Source organism: Salvelinus alpinus, chromosome 15 (genome assembly GCF_045679555.1).
Source record: "Salvelinus alpinus chromosome 15, SLU_Salpinus.1, whole genome shotgun sequence".
Classification (NCBI taxonomy): domain Eukaryota; kingdom Metazoa; phylum Chordata; class Actinopteri; order Salmoniformes; family Salmonidae; genus Salvelinus; species Salvelinus alpinus.
In genome coordinates, this window is record NC_092100.1 from 30,304,447 (window position 1) to 30,323,939 (window position 19,493).

The 19,493-nt window shown below is 40.0% G+C and overlaps 1 protein-coding gene and 1 long non-coding RNA gene across 2 annotated transcripts; one reads left to right on the forward strand and one right to left on the reverse strand.

The window, feature by feature from the left end:
* Positions 1–2,221: 2,221 nt before the first annotated feature.
* Positions 2,222–15,961, forward strand: LOC139539903 (calretinin-like). The gene is made up of 11 exons (XM_071343286.1): positions 2,222–2,402; positions 7,421–7,497; positions 8,741–8,830; positions 9,121–9,201; positions 10,253–10,309; positions 12,829–12,906; positions 13,471–13,526; positions 13,637–13,676; positions 13,854–13,907; positions 15,374–15,445; positions 15,565–15,961. The coding sequence occupies exons 1-11, from the start codon at positions 2,309–2,311 to the stop codon at positions 15,679–15,681; spliced, it is 816 nt and encodes a 271-aa protein (XP_071199387.1). The 5' UTR covers positions 2,222–2,308; the 3' UTR covers positions 15,682–15,961.
* On the reverse strand, positions 10,541–17,258 carry LOC139539904 (uncharacterized). Its single transcript, XR_011668034.1, has 2 exons — positions 17,136–17,258; positions 10,541–11,982 (listed from the first exon to the last, which is right to left on the reverse strand). It is a non-coding gene; the product is annotated as an uncharacterized lncRNA (long non-coding RNA).
* Positions 17,259–19,493: the final 2,235 nt, after the last annotated feature.

The following is a 19,493-nucleotide window of genomic DNA, read 5'->3' on the forward strand; positions in this document are numbered from 1 at the left end:
ACCAGTGCACCGTGGAACAACACACACTCTTTTGAAAGTTTGTTTAAGTTTTTCTTTATTTGCTCATTAAAATCGCTAAATAGTAGAGGAAGAAAGAAAGAAAAAAGATACATGAGCAGCAGAGATGGGAACCACAATTGAAAACAACATTATCAGTCAGAGACGGTTTTAATATGTATATGAACAATTGCTATTCCGTGTTTGCATGTCAATCAATCTATATTCATGAAGGGGACAAAAACATTTCCTGAATAGAGAAAACAAGAGTGATAACCAAAACAATGGAGGGGTGAAGGAAAAGAACACCACTGCTATTGTCTTAAGGTCAATGCTTTAACCCTCTATGCATGGTGACAGCTCGCATCTCAGAATGATGATCTATCTGACCCTGTCTTGCCAATAAACGGGAGACTATTCCATGGTGAAAAGACCTGCGGAGGAAATAGACTGAGACATTGTTGCTGACATTGTTGCACTAAACATGTTCTCATGAGCCATCCTGGTTGGTGGGTATTACGCACGAAATAGGATACATTACACGGATGTTTCAGAGGGTTTTTTGTTCTGTATTGAGTGTCATAGTCAGTGTCAGAGTAGTCCCTCTGCTTTATTCTCAATGAGGGTGTACAGTAATAAGCTCCCCAGTGGCCTTGAGAGGAAAACACACAGTATGTCATGAGGAGATTTTTATTTTTATTTATTTTATATTTTTTTACCTTTATTTTACTAGGCAAGTCAGTTAAGAACAAATTCTTATTTTCAATGACGGCCTAGGAACAGTGGGTTAACTGCCTGTTCAGGGGCAGAACGACAGATTTGTACCTTGTCAGCTCGGGGATTCGATCTCGCAACCTTTCGGTTACTAGTCCAACGCTCTAACCACTAGGCTACGCTGCCGCCCCATATAAGAGGACGTGTGAGGCTGCCAGGTCGTGGATGCATTGATTTACTGGACATATTTCTCAGTAACTGAGGAAATTCACAATTTTCACCGCTAGCCAAAGGATCATATTGTGACGCTGTGCCACAAAGCCAGGGCAGCTCAGTCCAGACAGAGTCATGGACTAAAGCCCACTTATAAGTTGCAGCCAGTAGCCTCTCACTCAATGGAAACTCACGATATTACAGCAAGGTGTGCCCTCATTTCTGAGCTCACTACAGATAAGGCGTTGATCATTGTCATTCTTGATCTTTGAAACTCAATCTGCATGTCCAAGGATGTTTAAATGTATGTAAATGGTAATGAATGTACGTAAATTGTAAAGTATTTTTGTCTGTAATGTCTTTTTTGAATGTGTCGGACCCCAGGAAGACTAGCTGTCGCCTAAACCAGCTCTATCATTACCCTTGACATGACCACTCATAACAAGTATGTTAAAATTTGCATAGTAAATGCGATTTAATAATTGTAAAGGAATATGTTTGTTGGACGCTCTGGTCCTCAAAGAATTTCAGCCTTATCACTGAATCCTCCAGGGCCGTATGAAATATGATTAGAGTGTGGATTTCTAATTAATCTGAATCATTTCACTGAAGCCCTAGTAATTGGCATTAAAGCTGAGTGAGTTGTGCATGCAACAGCTTCATGCAGTGCAGTGGCTGTACAGCAGAAGTAGGACTACCATAATTACTACTATGCTCCTCAGTCCTACTGCACAGACATGGCTCCTCCCTGGGCTCTGGTTCTCCTGACTGAGGATAATACCCAAGCCTTTTGGAAATTCCTTGGGACCAGATTCTCCTACTGTGATTGTAAACACAGATGTGTCCATGAAGTCTATTGAAAACAATTAAACACACAGTAAGGATTAATACTATATTCAATGCCAATCCATCTTCGACATGCATGCACATTGACAATGAAAATAAAAGAAGGAAATTATACATTGAAGGAATTTGATGCAATTGTCTGCCCATGGAGCAAAACAATTCCTGCACAGACTCGCACTGTGATTTACATAATTTTAACCAAATAGCCTAGAAATCTGGTTCTAGGTGGCAGAGTTCAAAACCCGATCAGCAACAGAAGGTTCAGTCCATTGAAGTTATTTGGATGCATTCGGACTATTAATTAAATATCCCTCTCCGCATGATACCTCGCAGAAGCAGCCGAACACAGACGAATGGATGTGTGGGGGCATTGATATTGGTGTCACTGCGCCACCCGCATGGCTACATGGGAACTGCAGTCTCTGCTTTGGTTTAAAAGCTCCGGCAGCGCGCAGGGTTGTTAGTGTGGATTGTGGACCTACAGAGAAAAAGTTTGCACGGGATATTCTAGCGCACAGGAGGAAAAGTTGTTGAGAAGATGGCAAACAAACTACAGCAGCCTCCACACCTTCATCTGGCGGAATTGAGCGCCACCCAGTTCATCGACATCTGGAACCATTTCGATACCGACGGTCAGTAGCGGAGAGCAAAGTTATCCAAATGTTACTTAGAATTTTACGCAGCACTTTAAAAAAAAACTAGGTATTGTTTCAAATGCAGATATAAATGTAAGCTAACATGTCGAATAGAGTAGGTTACATAGGCTATAAATAGTCCATCACATCTTTTGATTTACAAGTAAAAAATATCATAGGCTTATCAAGGCTTTTCTTAAGATGCAGTTTGGATATTGGGATATCGTTGTCTAAAAAGTGTTGTATATCATAACTGGAAATAACTTTTGGCCAAGATGAAAAATCGTACAGTCTAATCCGCTGGATGTTTTGAAAGTCGATTTTTTTTCGTTTTGTGTGGGAAAAAAAGAAGTGCTTGACAGTTAGGAAAGCAGCTAGAAAACTCCTGGTGTTACTGTTGAGATTATTTATAAATCATCATTTAAACAAAGGTAATTCATTGTGGCCACTATATTATATCCTTAGAAAGGTTAGAATAGGTTACTGTGTATTAATTGCTCATGGAAATGTTTCATTTAAAAAGGTTGATTGCATGGATGCATGACTTTTATTCTGTTATTACAATAATCCAATCAGATAAATGTAATACATCAGTATTACAATGTACATCAGTCTGTTTGGTCGATCAATACGCATCTGACGGCTAGGCCATACCTCAGTGCACGGTGCGCTAAAGGATGGATGGGCGTGTGCCACGGTCCGTCGTCCATATAAAACGTATGTAGCCTAACCACACAATAAATTATACTTTTGTATAGGCCTTGGCCTAATTATTTACAACCTAACTGAATACTTAAATAAACTAACCATATTATTCAACTGTATTGTTTTATAAAGGATTAAACAAAATAAAAACATATGGATGATGTTGTCAGGACCCAGGACAGACTCAGAGTTTCCATAGGCATCATCATTGATGGTTGGAATCCTGCTTTAGAAAGTTGCGTCTAAAATAAAACTAAATGTTTGAAAAGAGGAGGAAGGTGGTCAATCAAATTCCTACTGTTTACAGACATTTTCATCATAAATAAAAGTTTGATTCAATAGTATTACATTTGTGTAATTCACGATACAGATTAAATCGCAACTAAAACGGAGACAGGCTACTGTATACTTCCAGTATTATATGGTATAAAATGACGAGTTCTCAGCTCATTTCAAGCGCACGAGCCCACGCCCCTTCACACTCATTGCCATTCGCATCCTCTGGGCATCCTCCCCCATTAATAGTGTTAACTGCAGATTCCGTCCCGACCAGTTGTTGAAGCGGAATGAGAACCCTCAAATCGCGAGGAGTCTCTTGGATCACTTTACGTTCCCTCTGGGTGTTTATGTTCTCTGAGCGCAAACAGGGATTGGTGCTGTGTTTCCACCCTATAGGGCATATACCGCACTGTCTCTCTGGCTTGAGCATTTGCTGCAAAGACAACATGACATACGGATAGAGTAGGGCTACGGGGTGCTTTTCTGCTCTGGTGCAAATATGCCTAACGGGCCAGGCCAGATAATTTGGGATACCGATTTCGCCGTTGTCCATGGTGCTGAAATAATTAGGCGCACAAAAATGTTAAATGAATATTTTTGCTATGGAGAACACACAGAGTTACTGTATATACCTGACGAATGTGTGTCTGATATTGACATTTCAGATGTGCATTATGATGCAGTTATAATTGTAAGACTTGGCATGATAGTGTAGTCCCGTTATAATGTACTCTTTTGTAGATTCTGCATGGCTTCGAAATCAGAATCCACCAGTCTTGTGGGGATTAGGTAATCAGCTAGTATTTTTGAACAGTTCATCAAATGTACTGGCACGTGAAACACATAACACCATGATTGCCAATGTCTCTCAGCATTTGTTAATGATATTAGCCTAGTAATTGTAAACTAATAGCAAATAATGCTATATGTCAAAAAAAATGAGTCAAAATGGCTGATAGGACAAGATCATAATGAGCGGATAAGACATATGGGTCAAACTAAAACAAGTCTTATAATGCATTCTGACTGCATAACAGTAGAGTGCTACTATGAAGTTGTTACATTCTGAGGGATACCTTTACTTTTAAGAATAAATAGGAAGCTAATATCAGATAATGTTGGACATGTCTGTGGCCACAAAGTGGGACCTAAACCAATACAGTTGGCCACATTCTTTTGCCACAATTGTTTAGACAAACATTCAGGATTCATTCATTGTGGATGGAAATTTTCCAATGAAATAGACCCCAAAAGTAAATGAGTAGATAATTGAAAGATCATGGGACATTGCATTACATACTCTGGGCTAGTGTACTGTTTTTGGTCACATTATCATACACAGCATTCTCTGCAATATACAGTTGAAGTTGGAAGTTTACATACACTTAGGTTGAAGTCATTAAAACTCGTTTTTCAACCACTCCACAAATTTCTTGTTAACAAACTATAGTTTTGGCAAGTCGGTGAGGACATCTACTTTGTGCACGACACAAGTAATTTTTCCAACAATTGATTACAGGCAGATTATTTCACTGTATCACAATTCCAGTGAGTCAGAAGTTTACATACAGTAAGTTGACTGTGCCTTTAAACAGCTTGTAAAATTCCAGAAAATTATGTCATGGCTTTAGAAGCTTCTGTTAGGCTAAATGAAATAATTTGAGACAATTGGAGGTGTACCTGTGGATGTATTTCAAGGCCTACCTTCAAACTCAGTGCATCTTTGCTTGACATCCTGGGAAAATCAAAAGAAATCAGCCAAGACCTCAAGATTTTTTTTTTTACCTCCACAAGTCTGGTTCATCATTGGGAGCAATTTCCAAACGCATGAAGGTACCACGTTCATCTGTACAAACAATAGTACGCAAGTATAAACACCATGGGACCACGCAGCCGTCATACCGCTCAGGAAGGAGACGCATTCTGTGTCCCAGAGATGAATGTACTTTGGTGCGAGAAGTGCAAATCAATCCCAGGACAACAGCAAAGCACCTTGTGAAGATGCTGGAGGAAACAGGTACAAAAGTATCTATATCCACAGTAAAACAAGTCCTATATCGACATAACCTGAAAGGCAGCTCAGCAAGGAAGGAGCCACTGCTCCAAAACTGCCATAAAAAAGCCAGATTACGGTTTGCAACTGCACATGGGGACAAAGATTGTACTTTTTGGAGAAATGTCCTGTGGTCTGATGAAACAAAAATAGAACTGTTTGGCCATAATGACCATCGTTATGTTTGGAGGAAAAAGGGGGAAGCTTGCAAGCCGAAGAACACCATCCCAAACGTGAAGCACAGGGGTGGCAGCATCATGTTGTGGGGGTGCTTTGCTGCAGGAGGGACTGGTGCACTTCACAAAATAGATGGCATCATGAGGGAGGAAAATTATGTGGATATATTGAAGCAACATCTCAAGACATCAGTCAGGAAGTTAAAGCTTGGTCGCAAATGGGTCTTCCAAATGGGCAATGACCCCAAGCATACTTCCAAAGTTGTGGCAAAATGGCTTAAGGACAACAAAGTCAAGGTATTGGAGTGGCCATTACAAAGCCCTGACCTCAATCCTATAGAACATTTGTGGGCAGAACTGAAAAAGCGTGTGTGAGCAAGGAGGCCTACAACCCTGACTCAGTTACACCATCTCTGTCAGGAGGAATGGGCCAAAATTCACCCAACTTATTGTGGGAAGCTTGTGGAAGGCTACCCGAAACGTTTCACCAATGCTACCAAATACTAATTGAGTGTATGTAAACGTCTGACCCACTGGGAATGTGATGAAAGAAAGAAAAGCTGAAATAAATCATTCTCTCTACTATTATTCTGACATTTCACATTTATTAAATAAAGTGGTGATCCTAACTGACCTAAAACAGGGAATTTTTACTAAGATTAAATGTCAGGAATTGTGAAAAACTGAGTTTAAATGTATGTGGCTAAGGTGTATGTAAACATCTGACTTCAACTGTACATGCTCAACTCCAGCTTGTTGGTGCTTAAGTGATTTACTAACACATAGCTATACAAAGTGCATATTCATGATGATATTGGTAGGATTAAATCCGCTCTATATGGAGTAAATCATGTTTTCTGCATAATCCCATCGAGAGGAGAAGCACTAAGAAGGTTCAGACAAATTCAGGGCTATCACAAAATGCAAATGTTCTTTGTTCATAATGACATGTACTTGTTCTTCTGGTAAATATCATACTGGCTGCTTCCCCAGAGACGTCGCTACTCAGCCTCTTGCAAATGTCACTAGAATCCACAGGCAAATTAATACACAGGCATTTGTAAGACATTTAAATCGTGACACTGATAAGAAAGGCATAGTTGGTATTTGTCAAAAGCCACTATTATAACCATCTCACTAGTGTTGCCTTTTTTAAAGCTTAACCATTATTTATAGACATCCAAATAGTCCTGGCAAGGGTGCAACTAGGCACAGATGGGAAATCCTCATTTATTTGAAGTTTGAAGTTGAGATTACTGTATTGATTTCTTACACTGTCATGCCAGGCAGAGATTTCCCCATTGTCTTTTCAAATAACTGGACTTAAAAGACTTTGGAAGATGCAATTAGAGGCAATTAGAGGCAGAGAGAGGCAGATAGAGAGAGAGTAGTGGTGCATTTCAAGACTGGGAGACCCCTTCAAGGGTTTTAATTAAGCAGTTTCCATGGTTTGGGTGCAAGCTTTCTCGCCAATTACGTCAGACAGAGCCAGCTTCGCAGCATGCTAACCACCTGGACAACAAATTAGCTAGTTATAATGTCAGTCATTGAGCCAGCCATCCAATCAGCCAGCAAGCAAGATAAACTTGAAAAAATTGCTGTAAAACAGGGAAGTATTGGCCTAATTTGCTATAAAATGTAAGAGTATGTACAATCTCACTTCTCACTAACCACATTTATGCACATTTCACAGTGGTCCTATACTGTATATAACATGGGGATATTTGATGCTTCACAGTCTACCTGTATGTTAGATACAATCTTGGGATGATTGGTCAAATCACAGTTTTTTTCTGTTGCAGGCAATGGCTATATCGAGGGCAAGGAACTCGAGAACTTCTTCAGGGAGTTGGAGATTTCACGGAAAGGGGCCGGAGTGGTAAGGGAATGATCCCTGGACCTTGACTTAAGGCTCAATTCAATCAAACATGTCAATGCAATGTTCATACAGTATTTCTGTTTCCATAACTACTGCCATTATGGTATGTTTTAGTCCTATTCTGTCTCTGATGGGTCTATGTGGATTTTTTACAGTACTTAATCCCAAAAAAATTTAAACATAATTTCTATAGTGCTATTACACAGTATGCTACAGCAGATATACTGTAATGCTGGTTTGATTGAATTGAGTGAAGGAATGTGACATGGCTCTGGTCTTTAATTATAACAGAAAGTTAACTATGTTTGGAGTTTTTTCAGGTGAAACCAAAGGACCACAACCTCTTGCAAAAACATATTTGACATAGTAATTGGTGTCATGTGAGTTTCCTGTACCAGGATAACAAGCAATGGCACAAAGGAATTCTACCACCAACTTTTACCGATAATAGTGAGGGTAGTATTTTGATTGTTCTTTAAATCCAACAATCACATGTTGGCATCTCCTCACTAATCAAGGTTGTGGCCTATTCTGGTAGGTGGTTAATTGAGTTCCGTAACAAGCCCTAGAGATATGAACTCATGCCTGTAAGCTGTCTAGTCCGTCTAGGAGAGTTTCCCAAGCTCGGTCCTCCGGACCCCAAGGGGTGCATGTTTTGGTTTTTGTCCCAGCACTACAAATGATCACTACAAATGATTATTTAAATCAGCTGTGTAGTGCTGGGGGGAAAACCAAACCGTGCACCCCTTTAGGTCCCGAGGACTGAGTTTGGACCACTAGCAGTAATTAAAATGTGACTGATTTGTCCAACCAAGTGCTAATTAATTATTCAAGCAACATCAAAATAAAGTTCTCCAGAGAGTTCTCCCACAGATAGAAAATAAAAAAATTATTGGGAGGAGTCAGTACAATAATTTTTCTGTCACCACATCTCATGTGTGTACAACAAAGGAATCAGAGAGCATCAGTAATCATGTTACATAAACTCCATGTAGCTGCATAAAGTCTGTGACAATAACATGACAAGCCCTTTAGCTGGGGAGGAGAGGGTTGTCTGTTTAAGAGAGACAATCTCTGTCTGCCCAGTGTAACAACCATTAACAACTAAAACTAGCTCTGTCACAACAATGTGAGTGACCACAGCCCTACATGAGAGGACGGCTTGCATTAAAAAACAACTGATCTTTACTGATGTTTATGTCATGACAAACTGTATTTGCATGTATTTGTGCATGTTTTATAGGACCCATCAAACTCCACTTTCAAAGAGAAGATGAAGGAGTTCATGCAAAAGTTTGACAAGAATGCAGATGGGAGAATTGAGATGTCTGAGGTGAGCTGACATTTTTCCATTTCCTATTTCAGGTCATTGAGGATTTGAATAAACCAGTGAGGATTATTCCTAATGATCTCAGACAGTTTGCATATCAATGCAGAAATAATCAGACACTATTACGGTAGATGTGTTCTAAAACTGTTGATGACTCGATGCTTTATTCAAGTAATCTTTGTCTAAGAGATAATGATTCTATCATCTAACACAGTATTTTTCACACAATCAAACACAGAGAAACAAAAGTTTTCAATTTTTTCCCCCTCATTAATCTTTCTTTCTTTCTCCAGCTAGCTCAGATTTTGCCCACAGAGGAAAACTTCCTGCTTTGCTTCAGAGAGTTTGTGGGATCCAGTTCTGAATTCATGGCGGTAAGTGGTGAAAATAGATGGTTTGAGTATTAAGAATTTGAAGACGGGTACAGGCTGTTTATGTCTGTTGTTGTGATTGGAAATATAGAGCTACTGTAATAAGGCAGAATGAAAAACAACAATTAGACACAGCAATTAAAACCAATAACAATCCAAATGTAGGATTCCTGGCCTTGCCCAAATCATACATAAATCATATTCCTGAATTGCACTGCAATTACATTGCAAAAACGAATCATACTCAAAGGTTATTTTTCTCTGTCATACTGTATGTGTCCTCTGCCAAGGGGAAAGCCACAATCACTCACTCATAGAGCAGACACAATTTCAGAGACACTTGACAGCTCTGTCAGATTAGTCCTCATAGTGTGAATGGAGATAGTTTGATTATCAGTAGTAACAGGAGGGACTATCCAGTCACCTAATGCACACCCATTATGTCAAAGGCAGAAAAAATGAAATGAGAAAGAGAAAATGAATATTTGTAAATCACCAGGTGTGGTAGGGAAGACTTTTAAAAGGATCAAATGAGGAAGTACAAACTTCTATTTTCAGAGTCATATATTATAGATGTGCTGCTGTAATTCTCCATAGATCTGGAGAGGGAGGGCATCTATCTTTGATAAGAGCCCTTTCTGGAATCAGGGACAGCTGCTAGATTAAAACATTAATTAAAATGCATTTCTCTCTCCTTGCCCTCTCACAATGTGTGGGAGAACGGAATTGAAAATCTGGAAAGTATAATGAAAATCATAGTGTGATTACAGGAAGAAAAAGCTTTTTACCAGCCACAGAAATTGGATGTTTTTTTTTTTTTAAATGCTCTGTCCCGCCAGAGAGTAATTAATGCATGTCACATGCAATCCTATTAATACAATCCAGTTTGATTGCTTTGGTGTCACAGAACATTAGAGGTGGGGGTGCTTGATTGTGAGTGGAGGAATGAGGTGGCTCATTTAAAAAGTGATTGGTACTACTGTGGGAGAAAGTGATTTGCTGTGTCTATTTTTTTTTCTTTCTAATGAGTGTGACTTTGTATTTGCATATATAGGCATGGCGACGATACGATACAGATCGCAGTGGGTACATTGAAGCTAATGAACTGAAGGTATGGTGTCTCACTTGTTAACGTTTTACTGCAGTGAGCTAAATCAGGGTCACACAGAGTGTTTCTTGGTAGTCTTAAACAAATCTACTTTGAAACCAAAGGGGCTTAGAAAAAGAAAACACAAGTACCATGTCAGATACAGAGTTGAAATGTGTTACATTTTGAGTTTGGATCCCAATATTACACTTCATATACATCACAGAAGACAAAACCATTTGACATAGAAAAAAATGATTTTCAGCTGTTTTATTAATTATGAAAAATATGAATAACATTCCACCCATGAGTCATTTGACTGCAGGAAATGACTACCCATCCATAGGAGACATGTACAGTATGTCCTTTTACAAACTATGGTAGAGTTCCAACCATAGTCAATAGTTATGTCTCCTTGTCATTCGATCCAGCTATAAGATAACAAGGAGATGCATTATTATGCTATACAATGTAAATTAAGCTTTAGAAACCAACACCCAACAACTTGCAGGTATAGTTGTTGTGTTGATGCAGTGAGGCAAATGGGGATAATGCAAATTCCTCTCTTCTCAACGGCTGTCAGACGAGGACACTATACAAATCATGACTTGTAATACCACCCATTATGCTATTGTCTGAAACTGTAATTCAATTTTCAATTCAATTTTATTTTATATAGCCCTTCGTACATCAGCTAATATCTCGAAGTGCTGTACAGACACCCAGCCTAAAACCCCAAACAGCTAGTAATGCAGGTGTAGAAGCACGGTGGCTAGGAAAAACTCCCTAGAAAGGCCAAAACCTAGGAAGAAACCTAGAGAGGAACCAGGCTATGAGGGGTGGCCAGTCCTCTTCTGGCTGTGCCGGGTGGAGATTATAACAGAACTATGCCAAGATGTTCAAAAATGTTCATAAGTGACAAGCATGGTCAAATAATAATCATGAATAATTTTCAGTTGGCTTTTCATAGCCGATCATCAAGAGTTGAAAAACAACAGGTCTGGGACAGGTGGCGGTTCCATAACCGCAGGCAGAACAGCTGAAACTGGAATAGCAGCAAGGCCAGGCGGACTGGGGACAGCAAGGAGTCACCACGGGCGGCAGTCCCGACGCATGGTCCTAGGGCCCAGGTCCTCCGAGAGAAAGAAAGAGAGAAGGAGAAAATTAGAGAGAGCCAAGATTTTCAAAATGTTCATAAATGACAAGCATGGTCAAGTAATAATCAGGAATAAATCTCAGTTGGCTTTTCATAGCCGATCATTAAGAGTTGAAAACAGCAGGTCTGGGACAGGTAGGGGTTCCATAACCGCAGGCAGAACAGTTGAAACTGGAATAGCAGCAAGGCCAGGCGGACTGGGGACAGCAAGGAGTCACCACGGCCGGTAGTCCCGACGTATGGTCCTAGGGCTCAGGTCCTCCGAGAGAAAGAAAGAGAGAAGGAGAAAATTAGAGAGCGCCAAGATTTTCAAAATGTTCATAAATGACAAGCATGGTCAAATAATAATCAGGAATAAATCTCAGTTGGCTTTTCATAGCCGATCATTAAGAGTTGAAAACAGCAGGTCTGGGACAGGTAGGGGTTCCGTAACCGCAGGCAGAACAGTTGAAACTGGAATAGCAGCAAGGCCAGGCGGACTGGGGACAGCAAGGTGTCATCATGCCCGGTAGTCCTGACATATGGTCCTAGGGCTCAGGTTCTCAGAGAGAAAGAGAGAACGAAAGAATTAGAGAGAGCATACTTAAATTCACACAGGACACTGGATAAGACAGGAGAAGTACTCCAGGTAACCAACTGACCCTAGCCCCCCGACACATAAACTACTGCAGCATAAATACTGGAGGCTGAGACAGGAGCGGTCAGGAGACACTGTGGCCCCATCCGAAGAAACCCCCGGACAGGGCCAAACAGGAAGGATATAACCCCACCCACTTTGACAAAGCACAGCCCCCGCACCACTAGAGGGAAATCCTCAACCACCAACATTACAATCCGGAGACAAGGCCGAGTATAACCCACAAAGGTCTCCACCACAGCACAAACCAAGGGGGGGCGCCAACCCAGACAGGAAGATCACGTCAGTAACTCAACCCACTCAAGTGACGCACCCCTCCTAGGGACGGCATGAAAGAGCACCAGCAAGCCAGTGACTCAGCCCCTGTAACAGGGTTAGAGGCAGAGAATCCCAGTGGAGAGAGGGGAACCGGCCTGGCAGAGACAGCAAGGGCGGTTCGTTGCTCCAGAGCCTTTCCGTTCACCGTTTCCGTTAATTCATTTCTAAAGTATTTTCTGCTGTCTTATCAGCAGGGTCTTACTGTAAAACAAGCTGGTAGTGATAGATAGAATGACCCTTTCTGTCAATAAAGGATCTGAGAATGTATGTGATACCTCCAACTCTATGTAAGTCAATACTTATATAACTGACGGGAAACCAATAACTGGGGCCTCTGGGCTAAAGTATAGACAAGCCAGGCTCACTAAGGTCATAGGATTGTTTTTGCCCTATTAGTCAATTATAGTTTATTCATATTTCTCCACTCCACAGGGATTCCTCTCAGACCTGCTGAAGAAAGCCAACAGACACTACGATGACCAGAAGCTTCACGAGTACACACAGACAATAGTGAGTCTTTTCAGTCTAAATGAATCCCTTCCTGTATCGTACCCAAGCCCTTCCTCACAGACTTATCTGAGAAGTAACCAACATCCTGCACCACAGAGGGTTCTACGTGCAACCCAAAGGGGTTCTACGTGGAACCAAAAAGTGTTCTGCCTGGAAACAAAAATGGCTCAACTATGGGAACAGCCAAAGAACCCTTTTTTCTAAGAGTGTACTTTATGTATATTTTGTCTCGTCATGGTGGTGGCTGCTATGTGGTTCAGTGGTTGGGAGTGGGACTCACAATGTCCTATGGGTTGTGTGTTCCTACAGCAGATGTGCAAACACCTGTTTCAACCTCAAGGCCTAAAGCTTGACCTGAATTACTCTGGGGAGAGAACCAATCTTTTCCAATCTTAGAGTTGACTAGCAACTTGTATGTACAACAGACTGCCAACAGAGGTAAATCAAAATAATAATGTGTGAAGAGCCAAACTTGCTGTCACAACTGGGGAAGGCCCATTGCTTTAATGTCTCTCTCTATCTCACTCTCTCTCTCTCTCTCTCTCTCTCTCTCTCTCCCTGTAGCTCAAGATGTTTGATCTAAACGGAGATGGGAAGCTGGGCCTGTCTGAAATGGCGAGGTGACTGTCAGCAACTAAGAAGAAATGTTTATATTTCATGTGTGCCTTCAGCATCCAACACTCCTAACACGTTTTTTCATGGAAATTATTCTCTGTTCTTCTTTTTTAAGGCTTCTCCCAGTTCAGGAAAATTTCTTACTGAAATTCCAGGTGAGGAGTGTGCAAGAGGAACTGATAATCCCTTCAAACAAATGTCGTTTTCACAGTAATTTGGCCTAATAAACATACCAGAAACATGATAATTAGATATTTCAAAACACAATCATTAATTTGCGATTTAACTCAATAAAATGATGTTGCTCTGTTATTTCCAAATGTGTTTTACAGGATATCAAGCTGACCTCTGAGCAGTTCAATGCTATCTTCACATTCTACAACAAGGTACATTTAGATATGTGATTGGATATTGTAAAAGGATACAGTTTGCTATAGAGGTATTTAACCTTCAATCAGGCTTGGTGGATGACTGAGTTGTTTGTTATGACTGACTTTCCTCTCTGTCGTGAAAGCCAGGTCTATGCAAAACAGGGGTCTTTCCGCTCACCCGGATAGATAAATAAGCCTGATTGGTACACCTGCTGTTCATGTTTGGGTGTTGGTTGAACATGTTTGGGTGTTGGTTGAACATGTTTGGGTGTTGGTTGAACATGTTTGGGTGTTGGTTGAACATGTTTGGGTGTTGGTTGAACATGTTTGGGTGTTGGTTGAACATGTTTGGGTGTTGGTTGAACATGTTTGGGTGTTGGTTGAACATGTTTGGGTGTTGGTTGAACATGTTTGGGTGTTGGTTGAACATGTTTGGGTGTTGGTTGAACATGTTTGCCATTTGTGGACTGGTGATGTCAGATTTCAGGAACAAACTTCTGTTGTGGAATGTAGTAATGTCTTGGGATAATAGCATTACAGCTAGCTTGGCATGTAGTCGATAGGGAGCTGACTTCAAACGAATAAACCGCCAACTCATATCACTCGTGTGTTGTTGATTCCCCTAGGATGAATTGATAGAGATATGGACTATTTGATTTGGCCTTATTCAAAACCTGCACTGTATCTCTGTCAATTTCTTGTCGTCATTGCTTTGCATCGTGATACATATTTCATTACATATACATTATTCTCTATTGAATTACAGTATGTTGCTACATTTTCCAACACGAGCATGCATTATTCTCTATTAAGGGTTATATTTGATGTACAACAGTTTTACAATATTGTAACTAACAATCCATACGACAACTATTACATCCGCAGGGTGAGAGGTTAGAGTCTGTGTCTTAAGTTGAACAAATATTTGCGTGCCTATGTCTGAACTAGAGGCTTGCTGAGAGGACTGGGGACACTCAATTAGAAATGAAACACCGCCAGTGTACATATGATATGCTTCAAACATTTACATGCATAATTATTTCAGTGTTTGTTTCAACCTCCCCCTGCAGCTGAATCACTGGCAGCCGCTGTCACTGTTATAGAATTATGGGTAAAAAGACTGACGAGAGTAAGAAGCACACCAGGTCAACTGAAAACTAACATGGCTACAGTGCCAAAATGTAAATGCACAGAGCTTTGAAAAATAAAACTTTTTTGAAAGCCCGCAACCAAGAGAGCCTGTTTCCCCCATTCCCAAAGAAACACAACACCACTGTATCTTCAGTGCCATGGCCCTTCCTCTCCATAATATCTCCTTATGCATTTAAAGTTATTGCTCTTGAGCAGCCATATACAATACATATTTTGGATTCATGAGTGAAATGTCAAGGGGCGTGTACTTTTTTAAACTTCCATTGAAAGCTAGGAATTGGGAGAGGTTCTAATGCAGGCTTATGATACGTTTCCCTTCTTCCTTCCAGGATGGAAACGGCTACATTGATGAGCAGGAGCTCGATGCTCTGTTGCGTGACCTCTATGAAAAGAACAAAAAGGTGAGATAATATTGAAGGTTTGGAGTTTAACTCTCAATTCCCCATAATGCTGAATCTCTCATTCTAATGCATCATTACAGAAGCACCTGTATGGATAAGGGTGTCTTGTCTTCTCTCAGGAGGTGGACACCAAAAACCTGACTGGCTACAAGAAGAGCATCATGGCCCTGTCGGACGGGGGCAAGTTGTACCGCTCCGAGCTGGAGATTGTGCTCTGCAGGGAGCCCATGCTGTGAACCCTGACAACCATCGCCGTCTGTTTTTTGACCTTCATGACCCTATCTGCCCATCCCCAGATCACACCCACCTCCAGCTGCCTGACGACTGTAACCAGGTGCATGTGCCGGGCATTCCCTTTATGAGTTTTGAATGAATGTGCACTGAGAAGCACAAACCAGCTCTCCCTCATGACCCCTGTCCCCACTCGTCCCTACAGACTGACCCAGCTCTGAAGTTGCCTTCGGCTCAATCCCTAAACTCTACATTTAACTAAACGAATAAAGATAATAAAAGGTACTTCTGCTAATTATGATTGCAATGTGAACAGGAGCGGAATGAAAATGAATATGATAAGATTATTTATTCTCAATGCTTGGTTTGACTTTCCTCCTCTCTTTTTCTCCCGAATCCACATTTTTAACGGGACTTGCGACAGCAAACGTCCCACTCTAAATCTTTGTCATACTTCTGACTTTTTATTAATGGGACTTGCATAATGGGACTTGCGACAGCAATAATTATTTCTAATTTATAGTTATTATTTAGAACGCTACACCTATTACACAGTTTAAGCTAGAAACTTTAAAACGCGTAGACAGGCCTGGAATAGTGTGCTAGTATACAACTTTTTTATAACATTTATACTTGTTTAAACTATTAAGCTTTTTGTTTTTCTTATCCTTCTCCATCAACTTTCAAGGGATTTCCTCAACATTCTAAAGGGGCCCATTGTGACACCAATATTCTATAGGTCATTATCAATAAAACATCACAATACGGTGCAGAGCATTCGATTTGGCTGCTGGGGGGCAAGTAGACCCTCAACTCCGCTAAAACCATTGACAACTGCGTGCCGTTTTCAAGGGGTAAATGTTACAAGTATTTGGTTTTAATATAATATAATCTTGAAGAGGATAGTCAGAACTACACATTCCCGATTATTCCACATTAATGTATCATCAGAGTTATAGAGCAAGTAACTGCATGTTTTTCATGATCAGTAAACATCAATCGATCATGTATGTTCAGATACATGAGGGTAGCCTATCCATTTGGCAAGTAGCTAGCTGGCTAGCTAGCTAAGCAAACAACGTGTCATTTAGCCTTGCTTCCTCAGAAATTAGGCTTTTGGAACGAGCTTTAGATCGGTAAGTCCTCGTCCTGGTAAAGTTGTCAGTTGGACTACTGGCATCACCCCTATAGATGGCAAGCAAATCAAGCAATATTTGGATATAGCCATCTAGTTTATCCCCTGAAAGTTAGCTTGTTAACTAGCCATATTGACGTGATGTGTTATTAGCTAGCTAACCAATTTGACGTTGTCCATCAGTCAATGTAGCCTATCATGTCTGTCAGCAGCAATCGTGATTTAACATTCTTAAAAACAATGTTGAAAAGGGGATAACGTTAGCTAACTTCGCTAGGTAGGACTATGTTGGTTGGAGAAAAAAAGTACATTAGGTCCACTTACCACTATGTTTAGACAACTGTACAACATTTATATCAGTACGATAGCTTGCAAAGTAAACATCAGCTAACAGTAAATCGGCAAATGCGCCCTTCTGCTGCTTGATAGGCAGATCCCACAAATGATGGGAAATTAACCTGAACCAGTCATACTTGTCAGGTATAGTTCACGTTTATTTTATAAAACTCAAATATCCAATATTGAAAGATATCGTGAGGTTACCCTCACATATCTGAAATTACATGATCAATTAATGTTTACTGATCATGAAAAGGATGCAGTTACTTGCTGTATAACTCAGACGATAGAGCTAAAATGTGCGTAATTGTTTTGCATGGAATAATCGGAAATGTGTAGTTCTGACTATGCTCTTCAAGAGGTGATGACATTACAGCCAAATAGTTAACATTTATTTAACAATTCCGGAGCATGGGGTCTCCTTGCCCCCCAGCAGGAAAATTGAACGCTCTGGACCTTATTGTGACGTTTTATTGATAAAGACGTATTCTATTCGGCGTAAACAATGTCACTTTTGACACAATCAGCTACTTAGACCACTTTCCCAACAAATTTGAAAAAAACATAGCACATATGAAATATCTAAGTCTGCTTTTCTGATATTCAAAACTGAAATTAGAACATACTTATATTCTACCAATCAAACGTACATGTGTTTCAGTAAACGCAGTTCCAACAAATTAGACAAAAACGCAGAGCATATGAAAACTGCCTCTAATTCTCAGTTTTTCAAATCTGAAATCAGAAAAGGAATAGCTTCTACCAATCATGAGGTAAAGCTGTTTAAGTAATTGTATCAACTGCTTTCATTAAGGAAAATTCCACTCAAAAAGGATTGTATATTTTTGTATTTGTTTCTTTCGTCCACTGTTGATACAGTCCCAAAGTGTTTTGCATATCAGCAGTCAAGTTTTCAAGATATAGAACTTTCAAAATGCATAAAGTGTCATGTGTTTTATATCATACTGTGACACTTTCTGTATTTTGAAAGTTTTATATCTTGAAAACTTGATTGCTGACATGCAAAACAAATTAGACTATCAACAGTGGACTAATGCAACAAATACCAAAATATATTTTTGAGTGGTGTTTTCCTTTCATCTAACTTCCCACTGTTATGTAACTTTGCCAGTGAAAGTTCCCTGGTTACCACAGCAACATATGGTCTCACTGAGCATTAATAGCCTTGCTTACTTAGTCTGTTTGAAGTGCCAAAATTATAATTTTATACAGGTAAGAAGTAATAAACACATTAAAACCAATACACACACACACACTCCTTCCATTGTCATAGTTTAAAGGCACTGAACCGATCATCGTCTGTGGCGACTTCAACAAGGATCTGCTATCCAGGTAAAGCAAGCCCATCTTGACATTGTTTCATGATAGAGGGTACGCACGGTTGATACAAGCTGCTACCATAGAAAAGAATACCAGGCTGAATCCAGTGTTCATTTCTCATCCACAACGTTGCCTCCATTCAGGTGTGCTGCAGACGTACTTCAGCTATCACAACCATGTGTACTGCATTTTCACTTCAGACATCTCTCAGGTATGAATCTTGACCAAAACATTGGTATCACATTTCACTGCTTGCATTAGTTCTTCCTTCATATTACTGTAAGTAAGCAAAAGTCAAAATACGTTGTGAAAGCAAAATACATATTTAACTGTCTACATGCTCATGGTAAAAAAACTAAACTACAATTGCATTTCAAATAATGATTATCAGATGTATGCTATGCTCAGTTAACTTGTGTGTCCCCCTGGGAGCAGAGGGGCTCTGAAGGAAGGGGTCCCTCTTCCCATTTATCCTCCTCCAGCCCAGAGAGGACTTAATGAACATCCTGCTGTCATCCAAATATGTTGTGAAAAAATACAGTTAGGTTTTATTTAAAACTTCAACAATGCCTCATTATCTTCTGTAATCTGTTATTACAGTTGTCATATACCGTGATATTCAAGTAAGAGAGTGTATAAAAGTGTAGTCTGGATGTAGTTATTTCTGATGAAATGTGTGATCTAACTGCCCCATAATCCAAGGTAATAAGGTTGATAAAGTAGTATATCAAAGTAAGCAGACAAATTATTTTACTACATTTAGCTTTGACTATATTTAACTGCTTAGCTTAATTAAAATGTTTTAAACTTCTTCCACTACCACAAAAATACTTTTAAAGAGTTAAAGCAAGTCCCACAAGTTTTCTTCATGGAAAATTACCATCTAGTTCGTCTATGTATATAATCTGGTGTTTCATCCTTATATTATTACCCTGTTACATTTAGATGTTTTATGTTGCGTTTTCTGGCTGATACTGTTATAATGAGGATGTTATAGAAAGC

What these genes read in the sequence shown, in the direction of transcription:
- LOC139539903 (XM_071343286.1), top strand. Translation starts at nt 2,309, where the DNA reads ATGGCAAACAAACTACAGCAGCCTCCACACCTTCATCTGGCGGAATTG. An exon ending in GGAGAATTGAGATGTCTGAG is followed by an intron (nt 8,831 to 9,120) that starts GTGAGCTGACAT and finishes TTCTTTCTCCAG; the next exon opens with CTAGCTCAGATTTTGCCCAC. An exon ending in TTGAAGCTAATGAACTGAAG is followed by an intron (nt 10,310 to 12,828) that starts GTATGGTGTCTC and finishes TCCACTCCACAG; the next exon opens with GGATTCCTCTCAGACCTGCT.